We start from the raw sequence: 24,996 nt of genomic DNA, 5'->3' as shown, positions 1-24,996 counted from the left end.
AGACTGACAGGTAAAGGCTAATTTTAATAAAGGCTGATTTTAATAAAAAAAATTGAATAGTCCTGTATAAGCCTTTTAATATCCCATGTGGACGCATCCTTATGTGTTTGTCTTTTTGTCAGATTGCCTTATTTCTCAGGATCTGATAACTTTCATGTCCTGTTGGGCCAATTACTAAAGTCTGATTCAGTCCCAGTAGGTGCCAGCATGGAGAACTGTTGAGGGCCATGAGTCAGACATAAATGAGTGCCAACACTTAATGCGCCTTCTCTCTGTGTAAATATCGGTCTATTCCCATCACTCTCTGTAGGATAAATATTTCCAGACTTTGCTCCACAACCTTTCAGGTTTAACGTTAGCAGCTCTTCCCTGATCACTCACTGTCAGCACTGGCGTCTGCTCTTCCTCCTCTTCCTCCTCCTCTCACGTCACCACCACTGCCTTATTTTTCCCACTAAAGCAAGAGGAGGCGAGAGAGAAAAAAGGGAAATAAAAAAAGAAGAAGGGAGGGAAGATGCTGTGAGGAGGGTGGGAGGATGCTGAGCAGACAGGGGTGGATGTGATTGGCTGCAGCCTGCCTCTGAGTCCTGCTGTTTGAGGCTATAAAAAGATGAGAGGATGGGAGTCAGCAGCAGCAGACAAGCAGCGACAAACTGGACAGACAAATCCAGCGAGACAGACCCCAAACAGAGAAATAATAGTGTCCGTGTCTGGGAACCTGACCTCACAGCCAAGATGTGCAAAGGACTTGCTGGGGTGACCTCCTTCCCCGCCACCTGCCTGAAAAGGTGAGGCTGCAATCTGCTCTGGGAGCATTTCATCATAAATGGGATCATGCAAGACCTCCACTAGTATATCGCAGAGCAGATATTATATGGGGGGGCCTTGCACTGCTTTGGGGGCTTTGCTTTGCTCCCATTCAGCACTGCAGAGCATTTAATCCCTGTTCCCTGAGCCTCAAGCGGCTGCTTCAAAGCCGAGAACATCATTGGTTCCTTATCCCAAGGTGTTAACTCATTGCGGGGCGGTTGGTTATAGATTGCATTGCATGGAGTTTCTGTAGGGTCAGTTAGGCTATGTGCGCACCATCAGGATTTGCTTGCAGAAATTTCTGCAGTATTTCTGCAAGGTTCTGCACCTCTCGGCAGCAAAAGCGCTGCGGAAATTCCACTAGCTTTTGATGCGCTTTTTTGCCTGCAGATTTTCCATGCGTTTTTTCCAATGCATTGTATAGGAAAGACGCAGGCAAAAACGCAAAAAGAATGGACATGCTGCGTCTTTTTACGTACATGAAATTCTGTAAGGAAAATTCCTGATCTTGTGCACAGATCTTGCAAATTCTCATAGAAAATGCTGGGATGAGGTTTGCAATGCGTTTTTGGGGCCAATTCCGAGCAGATTTACCGTATCAAAAACGCATAAAAAATACACTGTGTGCACATAGACTTAAATTGGTTTTTGAATTCAGATTTCGTAATATCGACTATCTGCAATGCTTGGTTATGGTTGAAATGAAGATTTTACTATTAGGTGTAAAATAGGGTGTCCGTAGGCACTAAGATTGGGGAATATTAAAATATTAGTCAGCATATCCAATAATCGAATACAGGGCATCCATGTCCAAATCAGCTAAATGATCTTATGCTTGTATTGAATGTTGTAAACTGCGTTACTATTGATAAGGACGTGCGTATGAAAATAATCAATAGATTTCCATTGGTTAGAACTGATTATTTTATTACCATCGAGCCCAACACTATCATTTGGGTAAAGTGCATTGGTAACGCGGGCACTCAGATTAGTAGAGAGCAAAGTCCGCTTGGGCAGCCCTAATAAGCTGCTTTTATAGCCCAAGTGACTGGCATATGTCCTGCATTCATAGAAGGTTTTGGCAAACAGCCTGGAATCACTGGCCATAAAGTATAACAGCGATGCCAGTGTTTAGTGCCATAATCCTACACCATATTGTGCTGTTTAGTCACATACCCCACGTTACAGCCGGGCAGTTATTACATAACCAGATGGAAGGTCATATACAATGTATCCTGTTGAATGTAACATATTTAATATAATATTTACTGACTGTACAAAATAGGAATTATACAGAAACGCATCAACCACGGCAAGTTGTTAGTTCACTGTTACTGTCTTTGATGCTTTGCAATATTGCTCAGTGAGAGCAATGAACATAAGTCACTTTGCTGCAGTGCTTTGAGGGCTCTTGCAGACGGCCCATGAGTGCTATCCATGGTTTTGACGGACCCATTTTATTCTATGGGGCCGTAGACATGTCCGATTTTTTTCCTCGGACTGAGTGAACCTAGGAAAAAAATTGCAGCATGCACACTCGCCTACTCATATCTAATGGGTCCATGAAAAAATGACATGAAAATCGGACTGACAGAATGGACAGGGTGTAGAAACTTTTTTTTTCTTTTTCTCTCCACCTCCAAGAGAATCAGATCCCACCCTGATCACCCTCTGATCAGAGTCTGATTATCACAATCGGACCAATTTTCTAGCGATCTAGTGCTTGTTAATTCAAGGATTCAATGAAAGAATTACTGTGTAGATGGTGCCAACTATAAAGAAACCTAACCGGTGGTTACATTTGTGCCTGTTTGCTTGTAATTTTTCCAAAATTTGTTTGATTCATTTCTCTTCTCATAATGTTAATAATTATTAATCCTATCTAAGACTTTCTAAGCATTTTGCATTTCAGTTGCTTATACAGCACCAACATATTCTGTAGCGCGGTACATTTTCCATGCTATCCCCAGTGAGGCCCACAATCTGATTACCTACAGTTTGTCACGTACACAAAAAACCCATGAGGGTCAATTTCATACAAAGTCAATTAACTTATCAGTACGCCTAAGAGTGTAGGCGGAAACCAGAGTCTGCAGAGGAAATCTATGCAATAACCCAGAGAACTTTCAGCTTCCATGCAGATGCTGCTCCTGTTAATTGCAAATCCGGGACTACTGTGCTGCAAAGCAACAATGCTAATCACTATGTATGCAGATGTAGCAGAGCTGAGTTTGATATTAAACTGGTTCTTTTTTGCATCATCAGAGCTCTGAGACAAGATAATGAAATCACGTCACCTGCAGCTCAATATTACTAACACATCAAGATCCTGGGCCATGGAGCAATCTCAGCTCTGCTGGGCCATGGAGCAATCTCAGTTCTGCTGTGCCATGGCGCAACCTTAGCGCTGCTATGCTATGGCGCAATCTCAGCTCTGCTGTGCCATGGTCCAGTCTCAGCTCTGCTGTGTCATGGCGCAGTCTCAGCTCTGCTATGCCATGGCGCAATCTCAGCTCTGCTGTGCCTTGGCGTAATCTCAGCTCTGCTGTGCCAGGGTGCAATCTCTGGTCTGCTGTGCCATGGCGCAATCTCAGCTCTGCTGTGCCATGGCGTTGCTGTGCCATGGTGCAATCTCAGCTTCACTGTGCCATGGCGCAATCTCAGCTCTGCTGTGCCATGGCGCAATCTCAGCTCTGATGTGCCATGGCACAATCTCAGCTCTGATGATCCATGGCGCAATCTCAGCTCTGCTGTGCCATGGTGCAACCTCAGCTCTGCTATGCCATGGCACAATCTCAGCTCTGCTGCACCATGGCACAATCTCAGCTCTGCTGTGCCATTGCACAATCTCTGCTCTGCTGTGCCATGGCGCAATCTCAGCTATGCTGTGCCATGGTGCAATCTCAGCTCTGCTGTGCCATGGCACAATCTCAGCTCTGCTGTACCATGGCGCAGTCTCAGCTCTGCTGTGCCATGGCGCAATCTCAGCTCTGCTATGCCTAGATGTATATTTTTCACATGGTTTAATAAAAGGAAAGTACATAATATACATTCATGATGAATATAAAGGCTGCCATCATGGAATTGTTTCACATGGGTTTGGGAGTAATATTTGAGGATAATATAGATAGGACACTCAGACCCCTCAGAGCTGAAATAGTTCAGAGTTGCATTAAAAAATATCATTACAGATGAGTAAATTCTGCCCCAAAAAACTTGCAATCAATGTACAATCAGCATCCATATGCATATACCTAATACTCCATAATGACATGACGGATACCATATACATAGGGATAACTCATATAGATGTGCTGTCTGGAGCCTGACATCTGGTCCACATCACATTGAAGCTTTCAATTAGGACTGTTTTCTATATGGCCAGGAAGTGATGCGTTACCACTACTGGTCTATGTCTGTGTGACGGGGCATTAACCATATTTTATTACGGTGATATATGAGGCACAGGATGACTTATATATAGCCGTTTTATCACTCATTTATTTTCCATGCTGTCTACTCACATCATCGTCGCTGATAGAAGTGACTTCACATGATAAATTACCATACAATCCAATGAAATATTATACAGCTTTTTTATTAGGGATAGTCCAGACTTGCATCATTGTTTGTTGGTTAGGGACTTCATGCCAAGAGATATTGATAATTAATATCACCATAGATTACCAATATTCTATTTAATAAAATGTATTGATAATTTATATTGTCTACATAGATTAAAGCTCGAAATTCCCAGTTCTAGGGTCAGGATATCTTCTAACATTAAATAATACGGGGCCCAATAGTAAAGATTATGTGAAGTGGGATTTCAAGAAGCAGCCTCCGACTTGCACCCCTGAGTTTTATCTCCTAACATACTGACTGACCTTTAATTAAAGACCTGGAGGCTGTCAGTGTGTACATATGGCATAATACTGTCAGGTTATTATGACCTAGATTTGCTTGTATTTTCATACAGCCCAGTGTATATTTTAACCAGCCAGTTGGCTTTTTCGGTTGCTTACAGAGCAGATTATATAGTATAATCACTGCTGCCTCCCTCCTGGTTGCAAGCAACAATGAGCAGCTACTACATTCTTATGTGGAGACGAGTCTTTGGTTTAGTTACAGGGGTATTTCGGTTGGACTAAGTTAACATGTATCCACAGGATTTATTTTACTCACTTAACTAGCTCCATTAATTCCACAGCGCTTTACAGACGTGACCATCTCTGTCCCCATTGGGGCTCACAATATAAATTCCCTATCAGTATGTCTTTGGAGTGTTGGAGGAAACCGGAGGAAACCCACGCAAACATGGGGAGAACATACAAAGTCCTTGCAGATGTTGTCCTTGGTGGGATTTGAACCCAGGACCCCAGTGCTGCAAAACAGTAGTGCTAACCACTGAGCCACCGTGCTGCCCTAACGTCTATATCAGTGGGGGTCCAACTACTGAGACCCTCATCAATTGGTGGAACGATCGGGACACTTTTATCCCCGGTAGAATTAATATTTTATGGGACTGTCAGAGAGCTGTATTCAACTTTCTGTGGCAGCCCCATAGGGAATAAATAGAGTGCTAGTTGAGCATGTGCACTGCCGCTCCATTCTAATAGCGCTAAAAGTACCCTCTTCTAACTATTGTTAAGGGTCTCAGCAGTCGGACTCCCATCGATCTAGATGCTATAACCAATCCTGTGGATAGGATGATAACTTGTTCCAACTGGACTAATCCTTTAAATCAATAGCCAAGGCTCCTTAAATAGTAGGACATTATCAATGTGAAACATGTAGATCGGGAGAGTAGACTGTCAGTCATTACATGTCTCACATTGGTAACGCCCTATTTCATTTAAAATATGCTCTGGAGGCAGATCCTAGGGAAGATCTATGTCCGGCCCACAGTTCTTAACAGCTCATTTATATATTTAGAAAAACGTGGATTTCTCTGGAATTTTATATTCAGCTTTCTATGATCTACGTGCACCTATAAAGGTCTTAGAAGGGTTGATCCCACGGACAGATTCCCTTTAAACGTTTCAACTCACTAACACTTTACCACTGGCTGCTAAAATGGATAAACTTCAGTGGAAAATAAAAACAACTCAAAAAAATAAATTAAATAAATTCGACAGCAATCCTACAAGGTGTCTTTCATATGCGGTGCATTTTTATTTTTTTTTATACATTTTTGGTGCATTTTTTAAGTTTCTGGCATTTTTTCCAAACACAGCATACTCTAAGCATATCATTTTTTTATATGTTTACCCAGAGCCTCTTCTATAAAAAATTAAAGCACATAAAAAAACACATCTATGAAAAACCCTAAAAAAATCTAGTAAAATAAATACATGAAAGGTATTTTTTACAGGTCAGAAAAAATTAGACACAAATACTATGTGAAAAGGAAGCCTTAAATAAGTAGAAACTTTATGAATTCATTGCTAATATTGTATTTCATTCTCCTATTAAAAAGGCCCTGAGTGTCCGCTGTCGTATAAGCCTGAGAGTTTTGTAGAATTGGTCATAGTTACATGAAATATAATGGATGACTATTTACACCATTTTCTTCTTTCCTAACAGTGCCAAAGATATGAAGCATCGACTTGGATTTCTCCTACAGAAAGCTGATAGTTGTGATAGCGGCACGTACGTGAAGAAAGACAAACCTGGTTGTCAGAGGTAAGATCATCCTGTCTCTTGTGTGTATTTAGGCTCCACAGTAATTACATAATAATTGCCAATTACCCATAGATTAATTGCTAATGGATGGCTCTGTGCAATTCTAGAGAAGGGAAATCCATCTCGGCAAAGTTTAATAAGCAGAGCTGTTTACTAATCACATCTCAGGGCAGCTGGTGAGATAATCATCTGGTGCGGGCTGTTATATAATACCTTATCAGTGCACGCTCAGCCAGGACTGCCAATACCTGAGAAGATTAATTCATATTAAATCGTCAGGGTCCTGGAGTGAAATCACCATATACAACGAGTTAATTTATGGGGATTAGAAAAATGGATTTAGGATATGTACATGTTTATGCATCTCACTACATATGACATTCAATCTTTATCTCGTGTGGAAACATGACTTGTAGACCAGCGTCCACCACCATTATTCACCAAGTGACTATAGCATTTTGTGGCCGCTTGAAAACAGCACACACATGTAATTTCATGCACCTGATAGCTCAGAATCTGGGCTCATTCAGACGTCAGTTTTTCAAGTATGAGTTTTATCCGTGCTTTGCACAGATATAACTCGTACCTATCATAGTCTACATGGCAGTTCACATGTCTGGGCATTTTTGTGGGCTGAATTGTCCGCACAAAATCACAGAGATATGCCACATTTTGAGAAAACTCGCCAATGAAAGTCTACGGGTCCGTGAAAAAAATCGGATAGCACTCGAATGCATCTAAGTGTTGTCTGATTTTCATGGACTGCTTGATAGAAGAAGCTTGAGAAACCTCCATTTTTTTCATACGAGAAAAATGATGAAACACACACTCAGATCAAAAACACTGATTAAACTCGGACCGTTTTTTGCATGCAGAAGAAAAATCACTGACGTCTAAATGAGCCCTAAGTGAAATACCAGGAAATGTAGGCTCTGATTCATCAAAGTGTTTTCACCAAGAATTCTGCCATAAAACCCGAGTTTGCGCAAAAATCTTGTGACTTTTGACGGTTTCACTTCAGTTTTGCCCAGCTTGGCCAAAATGGGCAGAGCTGAGGTGGGACAGGGTGGAATTGGGGGCATGTTGCTACAGCTTGTCTAATTCATGATGACCTGCGTGCAGTATGCTGTATGCCAGAAAACATACTCCAGTCCGTCAGGCTTTGAAATCATCAGCAAGCAGAACCAGGATAATTGTTTCAGATCATACATGAACTAAACATAAAAGGAAACGTTAGCTTTTAAATACCATAGAAGGAGATGAAGAGATTAATACATAGTTTTGTGAGAAAAGATTCAGTATAACTTGTACTAGATCCATTAAAATTCTTGTTCATTGTAGACGTAGGAGTCCAGTGGGCTGTCTAAATAGTGACTGACAGCCTTCCGGGTATAAGTGTATATGCAGAGATTGCTGTCAGTCATAGATTAGGACTGCCCTAAGTCTACAATGAACAAAGATTTTATAAGATAAAGTGCAACTTATACTTAATCTTTTTGCACCAAACTATATATCAGTCTACGGTACTATTCCTGCTCTGTAATATTCTGATTTCTGATCAGACTACATGTTCAATATGACAGTTTCAATTACACATTGAATACACTTAGAACCACAAAAATGTGTACACTTTCCTATAGTTGTACATTACCAGGCAAAAATGTACATTAGATGAAAAATGGGAAGTATTGATTAGAAAACATAATGGCAATCATGGGTCAAAGGTAGAAGCTTTCTGTTTGCGTTGGCTTGTACATAGGGTATAATCTACACAGCGATCTCTGTTAATGTGGTATGCAGGTTAGATATATTGCAAATGTTATAGACTACATGTTTCTCTGTTTCTCCAGGCTAACTCAAGAAGAGGTTAAGAAATGGGCAGAGTGTTTGGAAAACCTGATTAACAATGAATGTAAGTAATCAGCTCTCAATTTATAACAATATTAACTGATTAGGAGAAATTATTATGTTAATTATCAGACCCCACTGATCATTAGAACAAAAGGTCAAAGGCACTTTTTTGATGTCAGTATTTCAGTATTTATATGGCTCTCAATTGTCTTTCACTTCGTCACCCAAGAGAGGTGCTATTGGGTCATTCTTTGTAATGGTCAATGAAAGCCAAGAGTTCCTCAATACATTTCTTCCAGTAATTATAGGGTGTATTGAATCATCCTTTGTAATGGCCAATGAAAGCCAAAAGAGTGCCTCAACATATTTCTTCCAGCAATCTTATGGTATTTTAGAGTCTAGAAGTTGAATTATAGACCTTAACAGAAGTGAGTACAGTAGTGTTTTATAAGGTATCAAATATATTCGAAGAACATGCTACATCCTTCATTAGATATGGACTACAATTAAAGATCCACTACATACATTAAATTGTGAACTTGATGCTTTCTAGGCAAAATGGCATGTAGACCCTTCCATATCCAGTAGTTTGGTATACGTGACTTGAGTCAGCTAAAGAAACCCAAATGGATGAAACGTGAGAAGCACGACTGTCCTAGAGATATTGTCCTCTGTATATCAGACCTCAATGACGTCAGCATAAAGTCACTTCTTGTCTCAAATTTCCTTGGTTTGGCTGTGGTACAAGACACTGAATGATGTTTCTAATCCCCAGAGATGGAAAGATTTTAATTGATTTGTTAGTTCAACTGCATGTTGGTTCCCAGATTTAAGGATTTTTGCCCCTTCCTGACCCACAGTACTTGAGTCATATGTTGAGATATTAGACATATGGTGAGCGCCACCGGATGGGCCCTCATTTCTCAGTCTGTTTATTTCATACTGTACACTGAAGGACAAGATACTTGTGAGGCAATCTAATACTGTCATCTCATAAAACATATTTTCATTAGGGTAATTTGTTTTAAGATTTTCTGTACTTCAGGATGTGTAAAGTAGCATTTGTACTTCCACTTCTAATAGCATCTGAAGGACACTGTTACAGAATAGAACTGTAGTGTTTAGAGATTATAGAAAATTGTGTCCATCATCCTCTAACCGAATCAATATTATTTTTAGGTGGTACAGTGGCTTTTCGCTCCTTCCTTCAATCCGAGTACAGTGAAGAAAACCTTGATTTTTGGCTGGCATGTGAAAATTACAAAAAATCAAAATCAACAGCGAAACTTTCAAGCAAAGCCCAAAAAATCTATGATGACTTTATTTCTGTCGAGGCTTCCAGAGAAGTAAGTGGCCTACATATATTTTATTTACCTATGTAACTTGATGATAAAGGAGTAATCATACCCTTAACTCCAAAGAAGCTTAGAAGTAATTTAATCCTTTTAGTGCAGTATAACTTTAACCAACAATTTAGTAATACATCTGGAGTGGGATGAAGGTTGTAGAACACGCGATTACATTAATTTTATCATATCAACAATTTTTTGATTGCTTTGTTTTTACATTTTTCCAACTTGATGTATCTGGAAATACACTTAATAGATAAAAGTGGATCTATCAAACCAATATTTTATTGTTATGTTTGTAACCAATTCTCTAGACTTTTCAGGTATTATAGCTTCTTACATAATATCCTTCTTTAACTTTTTTCAGGTCAACCTAGATTCAATTACTCGAGACGAGACAATCAAGAATATTCCTCACCCAACACATTCTACTTTTGACCAGGCCCAGCACAGAATATTTATCCTAATGGAGAAGGATTCCTACCGACGCTTTCTCAAGTCACATTTCTACCTGGACCTTTCCCACTTGACCAGTGGTGGAAGTAGTAAGAAGATGAAAGGTCTTAGCACTGACAGCAACCCCTTCATTCCTCAGTGCGCCTAAGACACAGACTGTGCATGGCCGCAGCTAAGAACTGATTGTCTATGTGCTCTTATCTATACTCTACCATGGCTCAGATCCGGTCCTGAGTTTGCTCCTCTTATTTATTAGATGTGTGTGTCTTGCATGCATTTCTGTTCTATTGGGGGTTGAGCTTGAAGAATTATTCAGACCCGTGCAATGTTGTACAGACTAGGCACTCACTGTCAAATTGTTTAAGCATGTCTAATACAATATTCTCAGGTGATACTTCTGAAAGATTTATGATGCCTTCTTTATGAAGGACTTACTGAAGCTATCTCATACAAGATATGATGCTATATAGATACATTTTACATCAGCCGGCAGAGCGTGACGTGAATTAATTTTTTAATTGTAAATGTTTAAGGTTGTACGAAAGTTTCCCCCCTCAATGGAGGAGACAAGGTCCGGATCAATAGCATCGATGTTCAACTTTCTCTAGTGCAAGGAAGCCAATAGATAGCGATATTTTTTTTGCTGTATTTACAGTGTCATATATTGATAGATGGGAGCTATAAACTACTGACTGAAGCAGGCACCACTGCATTTATTTTTATTACAGATATTTATTTTGACAATGTTTTTAATTTAATTACAGTCATTCGCCTTTTTCTATGGATATTTGGAGTTTTATTTCAGGTTGTTTTTTTTTGCATTGCATTTTATAATTTATTGCTGTTAAGATGAAGAGAATCGTTCTAATGGGTCAATGAACAATGCGAGGGATAAAGGCAGAACAAGGATCGTGGTGACTGCTGGCAACAATTGCTGGTTATGGCAGGGAACAATCCTTTAATTCAATAGTGTTACGAGCATGTATCTGCCTGGGAACATTAAAACCTGTGCATGTTTGTGATTTCCAAAAACTATGTGATGACAAATAAACTATGTTGTGTAAATAGTGTTATATTATAGAGCCGGCATACGGGAATATATTGTTCCTGTTCAGACGTGACTCAGGCTGACTTAGTAACTGTATAAGGAGAGGAATAAATACGTTTTTAAACTAAGAGAGGTGGAAATATTTATTTCAGCCAGACCAGACCAGGTTATATATATTTGACTATAATAAGTCAGAAAAAACTCAACTTCTGGAATATAACACAGATTTTAGTGTATCATATGCAACTGACTGGAGGCCATATGTGGCTGTATAGTGTATATAACATTACTTATTGAGAAAGGAATGTAATGGGCCCAATATAAATGTAACAATAGAGAAATACATTTTATTCTGATCTAAAATTCATTTTTACTACATTCCCCAAATCTAGAGAGTTCATGAGGTTTGGGGCACTCTGCACCTCACGTGCCAGATAGTGAATCTATTGTCATGGGTTTCCAGCAAGTATTGCATCCCATTTGTGCCCTCTGAAAACAAATAGTGCCCCCCTTAGAACAATTAATGTCCCCTGATTTCCCCCTTTCCCCTAAAGTACCCCCTTAAAATTTAATGATGCCCCCCGAGTGCCCTCTTAATTAATAAATGTGTTAATGCCCCTGCAGAAAATGTAAGTTTATACTCACCTATTCTCAACCATGAAGTTTTCTTTTCCCCTGCAAACATAAGGAGCCGGTACAGGCAGAGCAATGCAATAACGTTCTTGCACCACCTGCGCCAGGACACCGCTGTCTTGTAGGCCGGAGACCCACATCAGCCTGTGGCTTCCAGGACAGGATGAAGAGTGATGAGTCGGGGAGCTCTTCTGGCACATTGCTCTACCACAGGATCCAACTATATCAGCGTCTTGTTGAAGCCGATACCATCTAAAGTGGTACTCGCCCAGAGACCTGGGCACGGTCTAAAAGTATGAGGAATGTGCAATGCCCTAGCTCTTAAGTTCTAGTGACCCTACTTCTTAGGGGTAGTACTTTCTTTTTTGTCTTTTGAAATTTAGTACCCCCATGAATATTGCACCAAGTGTAGCTGCCCCTGGGCCCCCTCCCATGCTACGCCACTGAGTGACTCGAATATTAGTCATGGGCACAATGTGCAGATAAAGAGTCAACATGATGAAGTGCATCTACTTGCTCATAATGGACTAGGGGGCATATCATGTGGTTAATAGAATCCTATCCCATCCAATCCTATCTGCAGTGACAATACTACCATATAGGCATACTCTATTTTAATTTTCAGTGGAATTATGATTGTTAATGTCACATGATGGGGCAGTGCCAATATTTTTGTATCACCCAATTAAATGTAATTTTCAAAGAATGTGAAAGTCTTGGTTCTTTTCATCTAGTATAAATAAGGACATGTCGATTATACTGTACTTACGAGAACGCTGGCAATAACCCTGTAATTTATTGGCATTCACAATCAGCCAACATCATTGTGTTCCCGAAACAATAAACTCAAATATGCCTGAATATGTCCATATCAGGGGTAATTTGTGGGAATTTTGCCTATAAATAGTACATTATTATGACGCCTGGCATTAGTGGTATGCCATAAAAATAATGCCGCAGTTCAGATCATGCTGGGGTATTTCTCTGATGATTCCTGATGACTGTAGATATGTTCCTTATAACATTTGTGTTTAGCTCTTCTGTAATGTCAGTATGCAGTACATGATGTGAACAGCAAACTTCTATATTCTGTGCCTGGGTCTTGCCATATGTTGCTGGATTTGAGACTATTTATTGTATTACTAGAAATAAAGATGTTTCCTATTAACAAACCCAGAATACTATTGTGCTGACTTTGGTGGATTTGATGTGTGTTCTTATATCCTCTTATGACAACACTGACAAGATAGTAGGTTTTCGTGACAGTGATTATCACATTTTATACTTGATTAACATACATTGCATGCAACATTTTTTTGTGCCAAGTGTAGCATATTATTGGAGGCATAGATGACTATGATCTTTCTGTCATATCCATACACCCATGCTTTATTAAAGGTGCAAAACAAATCCCCCATATAAAAACGGGATCCATATTCAGCAATACTGAAGAAAAGTCTACACTCTGTCCTCCTTGAATAAACTTTTTATTGTAGATCCATGTGCAAAGACAACATTAAAAATAGGTATCAAAATACTGACTTATTTCAGAATAAGATTTTTTAATCATGGAATTTTATCCCAAAACGCGTCATTTTGTTCTGATACCTATTTTTAATGTTGTCTTTGCGCATGGATATACAATAAAGAATTTATTCAAGAAGGACAGAGTGTAGACTATTCTTCAGTTTGGATTTAACCTTCATATCGAGCGTTTCGGATGACATTAATACAGGTTCGGTTGTCTGTCCCACAAGTTGCTGGACATATTCAGCTATAGCTGTTGAAGGATTTCATTAAATATGATTGTAATCCTTAACAGTCAGCAGTGGTGATACCTTTGCCCTACATCACAATTATTAAGTTTCAGAACTCATATATTTCTGACATACTGTAGGGGTATGACACCCCCTAAACTATATGATGAAGCTTTCATAATGGAGTATAAATTAATTTTACTAAATAGCAAACAGATAGCAGACCCCTACATATCTTCTCATGATTTTATCTAATAAAATAGACCTGGTAGATTTAACAATATAGTTTAAGTTTAGGATCTAGCAAAGTTTATTTAAAGGGGTTGTCATATTTAGGAAATCCATTTTCAAAAATTGTTTTAGAGAACTCTGACCTCTCTTTATATCAGCCAAAAATGAGAACAGTTTTGAAAGAGCATCTCCCACTCTGGAGGACTAAACATGTCAATGCAGATAATTGATCCACTGGAGATTGTGCAATGCTTTATTCACCCTGCGGGGGCACTAACAGATTACAGCTAATCATAACTCTATGATCTCTTTATCAACAGACACACTTCTAGCACAGAGAGCAATGAGGGTTGCCAAGCCACCTGAAATTCCTGGACAGTCCATAAAAATGGAAAACTTTTTCCAGTGTCCATATAGGTCATTGTGATTGTCATGATCATCAATTTACAGTTTACAGTGAATGCTGGCAAGGTGTTCATATCAGTACTCTAAGCTGTGGATATGCATTACCAATAATACTAATGATTTATTATATTTTTCCAACATCATTAGAATATGTTTGCTGTTCATTATTTTTGGATTGGTTGTTCCAGAGAAAATACAAAATTTAGTTGGCAACCCTGATACAATGGATTTAACTTTTCACAGGGCACGAGTAACTAAAGAAAATATCACATTATCTATTTATCTATGCATTGTGTTGAGCGATACCTTCCGATATCGGGAAATATCGGATCGGATTGGATCGGACCGATACCCAAAAAATATCGGATATCGCCGATTCCGATACCCTAAACCAATGCAAGTCAATGGGACACAAATATCGGAATGAAAATAAACCCTTTCTTTCCTTGTAGGTTAATTCTGCATGAAGGAAAACAACTAAGAATAATGTGGAATGTATTGGGGGAGGTGGGGGAGACAATAAAGGCATAGAGGTTTAGCCCAATCAAATGGAATAACAGGAATTAATATTTTTTTAAGACGTTCGGAGTTACAAAGATATTGACTATGTTAAGCTTTTATATTTTGTCAGATATTTTTGTTTCACTACTTCCATGCTCTTCACCTTCTTTTTTACTTCTCCCACACTTTCTCCTTCATCATCCTCAGCAGCAGCATCTTTTTCATCAACTTCTTCTTCACCTTATTCATCTTCTTCTTCTTCACCTTCTTCCTATTATTCTTTTTTTTACATTCTTCATATTCTTCTTATTCAACTATTATTCTTCTTCATATTCTACTTCTTCATCTTCTTCATATTCTTTTTCTTCATCATATTCTTAGTTGTGACAGGCATTCCTCTAGCTGTTATCTATAAAAGTTTGAAGATTACACCTTCCGTTCTGCCTGTCACAAAAGATTTACAACAGGATTTGTCCGCGTTCAGTTTGGCCTGCAGCAGCAGGTATTTTCCAGGGGCACCACGAGGAGGAACGGACTCACCCCCATACACTGCTTAGTCTTCTTCTGCTTATAATTTAGATAATATCTTTTGCTCTGATTTTTAGTCTTATGCTTAATGTTCTTCTGCTTTTTGTTCTGCAGCTTCTTGCTCTTCTGCTTTTTGGTCTTCTGTCTCTTGTTCTTCTGTATCTTGGTGGTTGTCTTCTTGTTCTTTGTCCTCTTGGTCATCTTCTTCAGGGTCATCTTCTTGGTCTTCTTTGGGGTGGTCTTCAGGGTCATCGTCTTCAGGGTCGTCGTCGTCTTCGGGGTGGTCTTCAGGGTCGTCGTCTTCAGGGTCGTCGTCTTCGGGGTCCTCGTCTTCTTCGGGGTGGTCTTCAGGGTCGTCGTCTTCAGGGTCGTCGTCTTCGGGGTCCTCGTCTTCTTCGGGGTGGTCTTCAGGGTTGTGATCTTCAGGGTCGTCGTCTTCGGGGTCGTCGTCTTCTTCGGGGTGGTCTTCAGGGTCGTCGTCATCAGGGTCGTCATCTTCGGGGTCCTCGTCTTCTTCGGGGTGGTCTTTAGGGTCGTCGTCTTCGGGGTCCTCGTCTTCTTCGGGGTGGTGTCTTCAGGATCATAGTCTTCAGGGTCGTCATCTTCGGGGTGGTCTTCAGGGTCTTCGTCTTCAGGGTCATCATCTTTGGGGTCCTCGTCTTCTTCGGGGTGGTCTTCAGGGTCGTCGTCTTCGGGGTCCTCGTCTTCTTCGGGGTGGTCTTCAGGGTCGTCGTCTTCAGGATCGTCGTCAGGGAGATCCAGAGTGATTACCAAAAACCATTTCAAAAAGCTTGAACTTGGAAATGTAGCAGAAGGTACAAGAAGGCTGAGGAACTGCCGAGAACCAGCTGACGGTACTGGAACCCGGATGGGTAGCAGAAGGTACAAGAGCCAATGGAACTACCAAGGACCAGCTGATGGTACAGGAACCCGGTTACTAAGCATGAGGTACCTGTGCCAGAAAGCACTACCAAGGACCAGCAGACGTTGGTGGAACTCGGACACCGAGAAGGAGGCACCTAAGCCAAAGGCACTGCCTGGAACGAGCTGATGTTACTGGAACCCAGGGGGACATATTCAAGATTGACTTCCAAAGAACCAGCTAATGGTACTGGAACTCAGATAGGCAGCAGAAGGTACACATGAAAAAAAAAGTTGCAAGGCCGCGAGCCGGCCGGAGTTACCGAAACCCACAGTCCTACAGGGGGTGCTTGTCCTATTGGCACTATGGAACCAGCCTTCATTGCCAGATACCGCAGCCCACATAGGAGTCACCTAAACTGCAGGCACCATAGAGTCGGCTAACCCGACCGCAACACGACAGGACAACGTATTGGAGGCAAAGTGACATTGATACTACCCGGAAACAACTGGCGTGCTGGAACCAGGCTTGGCAGGAGGGAGTACCCGTGCCAAAGACACTGCTGGGAAACAGCTGGCGGTGCTGGAACCCAGGGTAAATACTAAAAACAGAGTGGAGCCAGAGGCTTAATTGGAGCAAGTTTAAAATCAGTGGTAGTGTGAAGGTGGACAGAGCAGGAGAAATTGCCGGACACACAGCAGGGGATCAGCTGACGTTACTGAACCCCAATAACACTGGCGCAAGTGTTGACTGTGCAGGTGGCACTTCTGAGCAGCAACTGGCGGTGTTGGAGCCCAGGGTAAATACTGAAAACAGAGAGGAGCCAGAGGCCTAATTGGAGCAAGTTTAAAATCAGTAGTAGTGTGAATGTGGACAGAGCAGGAGAAATTGCCGGACACACAGCAGGGGATCAGCTGACGTTACTGAACCCCAATAACAGTGGAGCAAGTGTTGACTGTGTAGATGGCACTTCTGAGCAGCAACTGGGGGGGTTGGAGCACAGGGATTACAGTTCAGGTGGTAGAAACATGAACACAACAGGAGACCTGGATACTGTTGACAACCAAGTATTTAATCTGGAAGAGGACTGGAAAATTCATGCGAGATCCAGGCCTTGTTCATTTTCAGAAAAGTAAGCTGGTCAACGTTATCGGAGGATAGTCGGATGCGACGGTCTGTTAGTCCACCACCTGCGGCACTAAAGACGCGTTCCGATAATACACTAGCAGCAGGGCAAGCCAGCACCTCCAATGCATACTGGCTAAGCTCTGGCCATGTATCCAGCTTAGAGACCCAAAACTTGAAGGGGGAAGAGCCGTCTGGGAGTACACTGAGAGGGCAAGACATGTAGTCTGTCACCATCTGACGGAAACGTTGCCTCCTGCTGACTGGAGCCGTCTGTGATGGTGTAGACATTTGTGGCGGGGACACAAAACTTTGCCACATTTGGGCCATACTGGTCTTGCCTTGTGCTGAGGCGCTGCTTCTGCTCCCTCTTTGTGCAGAGCTTCCTCCACTGCCTCGACGCACTGAGCTGCTTTGTAAAGCACTAGCAGCACTGCTCTCGGGTGGAATGGAGAACATGATGGAATGCACCAGTGTGTCTTGGTACTCCCGCATTTTATGCTCCCGGTTCAACGGTGTTATGAGGCTTTGTGAGTTGTCCCGGTAGCGAGGATCTAGGAGGGTGGACACCAAATAATCAGCCATGTTGAGAATGTGGGTGATGCGGCGGTCGTTTCTCAGGCACTGCAGCATGAAATCAACCATGTGCTGCAGACTGCCAACTGGCCAAGAAACGCTGTCCCCTGCTTGAGGCGTGATCTCTGCCTGCTCTGCATCACCCCACCCTCTCTCTAGATACTGACTACTAGAGCATTGTGTACCTCCCTCCTCTGGACAGATGTCTTCCTCCTCCATTGACTCCTCCTCATCCTCCTCACAAAGTGTCCCCTGCCTAGGCCTTTGTGAGGAACCACGTTGCGCAGACTGTACAGAAGCAGATGGCATTTGTGACTCCTCATCCTCCACCTCTTCTAAAACCAACTCCCTTAGTGCTTGCAGTGTTATTTCAAGCAGGCAGATGAGGGGGATAGTGATGCTGACTAGTGCATCATCTGCACTCGCCATCCGCGTGGAATAATCGAAGGCACGCAAAACGTGGCAGATGTCCTTCATAGAGGCCCACTCAGTGGTGGTGAAGTGTGAATGGCGCGCAGTGCGACTTGTTTGCGCCTGCTGCAGTTGGTACTCCATTACTGCTGCCTGCTGCTCACACAACCTCTCCAACATATGTAACGTTGAATTCCACCTGGTGGGTAGGTCACATATGATGTGATGTTCCGGAAGACGTAATCGGCGCTGCAGAGCTGCAATGCGTGATCTTGCATTGCTGGTACGCCGCAAGTGAGCACACTCTATGCGGACCTTGTGCAGCAGTGCATCAAGATCCGGATAGTCCCTCAAAAAACTCTGCACGACCAAGTTGAACACATGTGCCAGACATGGGATGTGAGTGAGGTTGCCTAGGCCCAGAGCTGCCACCAGATTTCGGCCATTGTCACACACTACCATGCCTGGCTGGAGATTCGCTGGCACAAACCACACGTCGCTCTGCTGCTTGATGGCATTCCAGAGCTCCTGCGCTGTGTGGCTTCGATTCCCCAAAGAAATTAATTTCAATACGGCCTGTTGACGTTTGGCCATGGCTGCGCTCATATCGGTCGTAACAGGTAACCGTTCACGGGTCGATGTGGAGGTAGACCGTGACGGCTCTTGCAGCGCTGATTCAGAGGAACTGGAGTATGAGGAGGAGTCAATGTGTACCGACTGGATTCCTGCAATCCTTGGAGTTGGCAGAACACGTACAGCGCCACTCTCAAGATCTGTACCCGGCTCCACAACATTTACCCAATGGGCAGTGAGGGAAAGGTATCGTCCCTGTCCATGCTTACTGGTCCACGCATCGATGGTCAGGTGGACCTTGCTACTGACGGCGTTTTTTAGCGCATGTTTAATTTTTCCCTCCACATGCTGTTGCAGGGCAGGGACGGCTTGCCTGCTGAAATAAAAGTGGCTGGACAAGTTGTATTGTGGAACTGCCAATGCCATCAAGTTACGGAAGGTGTCAGTCTCCACCAGCCTGAATGATAGCATTTCAAGGGAAAGTAGTTTTGCAATGCCTGCATTCAGAGCCTGTGCTCGGGGGTGGTTTGCCGAGTATGGGCGCCTTTTCTCCCATGCCTGTGCTAACGATGGCTGTAGACTGGCCTGGGAGTGTGAGGATGACAGAGAACGTGGTGCTGTGGGTGGAATGACACTGTGTCTCTGTACAACAGTGCCAGAGGTGCTTCCATGGCGATCCTGTGAGGAAGCCGAACCAGCTGTGTGTGAGCTGGAGGAAGAGGCTACAACATGAGCTGAAGAGGTGGTAGGTGGCGCTGTAGGTTGGCCTAGGTCTTCAGTGTGTCTTTGTAACTCCACCACGTGCTTAGTCCGCACATGTTTCCACATATTTGTGGTATTGAGGTTGCTGACACTTTTCCCTCTTTTCACCTTCTGATTACACAGCTTGAATTTGACAAAGCAAATGTCATCTGCAACTGTGTCAAAAAAGGACCAGGCACTGCAAGTCTTGGGAGCGCCCATTTTGGGTTTTGGAAGATGCATGCTCCTAATGGGTGCCGAAGTGGAGGCTACAGGCAACCAAGTCTGCCCCCTCCCTCTCCCTCCTTTTTGGGCCGTTCAGGGAATCTCTTCCTCAGAGCTGCTCCCACCACCTTCCTGTACCTCACGCCATGATGGGTCAAGGACCTCATCATCTACACCACCCTCTTCAAACAACTGCTTCACCTGGGTAGTCTCGAGAGCACAGTACGCACCAGAAAGTGGCACCTGAGTCTCATTATCAGATGCGTACTGAGGTGTGCTGAAAATAGGCACTGGCCCACCCGCCTCTTCAGATTCAGAGAGACAAAGCGGTTGCGCATCACTGCATACTACCTCTTCTTCAAATTCTAGAATTCTGCTTGGCTGGCCCCCTCTTTCCAAGCCAAGATATTCAGAGAACAGAAGTAGAGATGGCTCCTGTACAGGGCTCTCTGACTGCCTGGGCAATTTGGCCGGTGGTGAAGAGACAGATGGGTGCTCTTCAGTGCTCAGGACCTGAGAGGATCTGGAACTAATTGAAGTCAATGCGTTAGCTGCCATCCATCCGACAACGGCTTCAATTTGGTCCTCCCGCAGCAGTGGGGTACGGCGAGCTCCTACAAAGCTTCACATAAAGGACTGCTCCCTGGTAAAACTGGGGGATGCTGAGTCACTGGTGCCCGCAGCAGGCACAGAATCCCCACGTCCTCTCCCTGCAGAAACTCGACGGCCACGCCCACGACCACATGCCTTACTCCGTGCCTTCTTCATCTTGGTAGACTGATAAAGATAGGCAGAAAAGTACTAAGGGCTTAGTGTGCTTATTCCTGAACAGCTGCTAACAGGTATAAGAAACACTAATTTTATAAAGTGTGGACTAGACTTTAATATGAGCTAATGTGGCCTACACAACTGTAAAGTGGAGTGTTTGGTGAACTTTATTTAAGTGTTTTTTTTCACAAAAAGACACTGGATATGCCCAAAGATGTAAAACCGATAGTATCACAAACTTTTTGTAGCTATTACAATGCAGGAAGGTAACCTACAATGCAATAGATGAGGCTACAAAAAATAGGCTAATACTAATCTGGCTGGGGCTGCAGGGCACAAGGCTGCAGAAAGGCTCCTCTATCTACTCCTATATAGTGTGTTTGGAAGCAATCTAGCTGGATACGGATGGAACCACACTAATAGGAGAAATCAGGAAAAATGAGCAGCACTAATGCAAAAAAGGACAATGTATGAGGCAGTGACGCACGCTGAGCGGACTACAACCGGACGTGGCTGCAGAACACACTACAGCATGAGCTGCACTCACACACAGAGACCTCGCAGACAGCCGTGAACAGTGCTGAGAACTGTGCACTAGCGCTGCAAGGCAAAAGAAAGCTTCTCGCACAGCGGTTTATAAAGTAGCTTGGGTAAAGCACAATAAAGCAAATCGCTATCTCAAACTGTCCCTCAGAACAGCAGCGTCCTGTCCCTAACTGAATTCACAGCAGAGTGAACCCAAAATGGCGGCGGCGGCTTTTATAGTGCATCATGACATCATTTTAGCAGCCAATCACAGCCATGCCATTAGTTAACATGCCTAACAGGATGTGCCCACACTTCTTAGGATCCTCATTGGCTGAATAAAATCAAACTTGCTCATTGCATTATGGGAACTTCCGATTCCGGTATTCGATATTCTAAAAGTATCGGAACTCCGATACAGCGAATATCGGTCAATACCCGATATTTCAGTATCGGAATGCTCACCACTATCTATCTATCTATCCATCTATTTATCTTTACATAGACATTAAGAATGTGTCCTCGGGATTTCTAGGTTATGTATGGATTAAATTAAAAAGCAAATAATTGGCGACTGCTATGACTACAATCCACTAATATTGGTGTACCTGGGCAAACAAATCCTTATTTCTTATTTCTAGACTCCTCACAGTGTGACATGTATCACTTTGTACTGGGATGTCTAGGATTCACTGTCCAGATGACACAAGACAAGTAAAACCTTGTGAGCTCTGGGACGCTGTACATTTAATTCATAAGACAAAATCTTGACTTATTCAGCAACCAAGCAAATGCTTCACCATTTATTTGAGTGACTTTTTTAGTCAAGTAAGAGGACACTTCCTTTACATGGGAAAACTTTAAAGGGGTTTTCTGAGATTACAGAAATAGACCAAAATTAATTAAATGGAAGGGAATGTGGTAAATGAAGAAAAGATCCTATACTTATATGGTAAATTCCCTGTTGCTTTAAACCTGCTCTCAGGCTCCAAGCTGGTGGTAATTTGTTGGCTGCAGTGATGACGACCTGTTTACCGACATGTAGTGTCAGACTAGGGTTCCAAGGGACCGCCAGTAACATTGATTCTGGGGGACCACTCAGCAACTACAAGCAAATATTATTGGCTGGGGATGGAGGATACTATGTAATCTGCTACTACTCATTTATGTCATCTAGCCAATGCTTCTATGTAATAATAGAATGGATAGTTGGTTAAATAAATTAGATCATACCTATATCTGCATATAGTGCATCAAGTATACTGTGCCAACTCAGGTGGTGGGCCCACTCATGCAGAGGGGCCCTCCAGTGAACTCACCTGTCCCACAGTGGGCCAGTCTGAGTGTACCCACATGACCAACGCAGCCAATCATTGGTCTTAATGGTGTACGTTGTACCGAATGTAGCCACAGAAGTGTAGACTCTTTTGTGCCAGCATACCTTTTTTATTGAAAAATGAATAGCACATCCTCAACTTTTCTGCTGCTTAATATTGAACTTTATTAGTTAAGGTTTTGGCAGGATCCAACGTGTCTGTCCATTACATGAATGACACGTTAACTTCCATAGGCACTGTGTAATTCTTCAATTTTCCAGTGGCACTGATGTAGTAAAAACGAGGACTCATTTTTGGCATCATCTGCTGGACAGAAACCATTCTATATCCAAAAGGCTATCAAATCGATGGCTTCTGTCTTGGCCTAAAAGACACTCTTAGTGATGTGTTTTTGGAATAAACCGTATCATGTAGAAAGTATTGACAATAGACCATATCAGGAAAATGTGACCAATAGCTCTTTGGTGGACATGTGTGTCAGCTTGTAAAATTCTGCTTGCCACTATGGTTGTGCCCAGTCTTATTCTAACCTAGCTGCCTACAATGTCTATGGAAATTTGGAGTTGTCATCCTAGCAGATGTGATCTTGGTGTCCTGGATGGCCTCTGCAGCCAACCAGCCACAGCTTAGCTAGCTACGCCTTGCTAGGTGCCACCTTTAAAGCAAATGGTTTCCTAAACATAATGCCTTCATCACCTCATCTGCCCCTTTTACCATCTGTCAGGTTTTAAGGCAGATGTTCACTACAGAAGGCAGTGCCAGTCTTTTGGGCTTCCGCGTGTCCTTGTGTCAACCTATATCGTCACCATCGTATCTGTAATATTACGTATGTGCTCAATCAGTGCTTTATTCTCTACTTGTTTAGATTATTAAACTGTAACATATTTAACAATCAGACAGCAGTAAAATATACAAGGAAATACCATTTTAATTAAAACCTACAGCTTGGTTTGGGAAGCTGTCTCTCAGGCCTATTCTGGACCCTGGCCAAACAAGGTTAAAAACCTTAGCTCAAATGAAATATAATAATCCCCCTAAAATAGCATGACCATGGGACATGATTATATTGTCATATTCTGTTAAATCTAAGTAAAATGTCCCTAAAAATAAACATTTTAAAATAAAAGCATCAGACACATTACAGTAGACTGGACTAATGTCTACCATATGGATGTCTCCAGCTCTAAACTTAGTCATTCGCAATGGAAACAAGACTAAATTATGATAGCTATGACAGAATTGGTAATGTATGTTGACACCCAATTATTGGATCAAGCAGCTAGATGGATTGGATTGTGGGAAGCATCAATTTATGATTTTTATGATGGTAATCAATTTAGTACTTAGAAATTGAGCAGATTGTATGGAAAAAAAATATTAAATGGGTAATTTCATGAAGACAACCCCTTTCCATGTGTCCCATTGAAGAATACTGATGTCATAGAGTAGGGTCTCTTTTTCGCTAAAGTATCCAAAACATAGACTTCAGTAGACCCAAGCAGTCCTGGTTGTATACGTACAGTCATTTGCCTTAATGCCCACCATATAATACTAAATTTGGCTGCGTGGGCCTTCCTACATCAAAATGAGCTGCTTGCCAGGAGTGCCGTATGTGCTCCTATCAGCAGCCGCTCCTATTTTTTTAGCCATATGTGTGCTCTAGCCTTTACTTTATCTGATGAACCATGGAAATCACAGTTTGTAATGATCTGCAGGACAATTAATATTTATTTACAACTAATTTCACCAGCTTTTAGTCTAAGAGTTTTAGGCTCACCTTGTGACGTGGATCCTCTAAGCCCCAGGTTTGGGAGGGCACAAGGATCCTGGGTGTTGATGCAGCAGAACGAAGGCACCTGTGGAGTGAAGACTTGGAGCACTGGACGACGCAGGCAGACAGGATACAGGAAAGTTATATAGTCACCTAGGCAGATGATGTCATGGGAATATGGCTGACTACTTGTAATTCTGGTGTGGAGCACAGCATAGGACAGCGGCCATAGGGGAAAGTGGTAAAGCCCTATGATCACAGGCATATGCATAACAAAAGGTTGATGAACACTAGTCAGTATTATTCAGTAGAGGTGCACACCAATGCAGGGAAAACTCTGTTGCTACCTGTAGATCTCCTAATCATACCTGACCACCTAGGGGTATCAGCGACCAGACCAGCGGATTAGCTGATCACAAGGATCATAATACTGAACATTTTTAACATAAAGAGATTGTCTAGGTAAAATGATGACTTGGCAAGATGACCACCATGTAGGTAAAATAAACAAGTAAAAGTGTGCTTTTTATTATGAACTTTAGATATGGTTTCCAAAATGTGCAACGGTGAAGAGAGCAAGGCCTATAGGAAAGAGATGTGAATGTTAAATCTGGCACGCTGTAAGACAGTCTAGTCAAAGTTTATTTTCTCGAATAGTTAAACAGTTTTAGGATATCAATTGTGACTAACTTGATGCACAGTTCACTGACTGAGCACTCCACCCATCAGCCTATGGTGGTTTTAATTACAGCAGGATCCTACCTACCGAGATAAATGTAGGCTATCAGCCCAGGAGAGGATTCACATTAGGTTAGGTTCCCAGCACAG

The 24,996-nt window shown here is 42.3% G+C and overlaps 1 protein-coding gene across 1 annotated transcript; it reads left to right on the top strand.

The window, feature by feature from the left end:
- The first annotated feature begins 510 nt into the window (after positions 1 to 510).
- RGS4 (regulator of G protein signaling 4) lies at positions 511 to 12,538 on the top strand. Its single transcript, XM_073643079.1, has 5 exons — positions 511 to 788; positions 6,397 to 6,495; positions 8,346 to 8,407; positions 9,526 to 9,692; positions 10,063 to 12,538. The coding sequence occupies exons 1-5, from the start codon at positions 619 to 621 to the stop codon at positions 10,297 to 10,299; spliced, it is 735 nt and encodes a 244-aa protein (XP_073499180.1). The 5' UTR covers positions 511 to 618; the 3' UTR covers positions 10,300 to 12,538.
- The last annotated feature ends 12,458 nt before the right edge of the window (positions 12,539 to 24,996 follow it).

This window comes from Phyllobates terribilis, unplaced genomic scaffold (genome assembly GCF_046119375.1).
Source record: "Phyllobates terribilis strain yellow unplaced genomic scaffold, ASM4611937v1 Scaffold_8__6_contigs__length_399053987, whole genome shotgun sequence".
Lineage (NCBI taxonomy): Eukaryota > Metazoa > Chordata > Amphibia > Anura > Dendrobatidae > Phyllobates > Phyllobates terribilis.
This window is presented reverse-complemented; position numbering and strand designations above follow the sequence as displayed.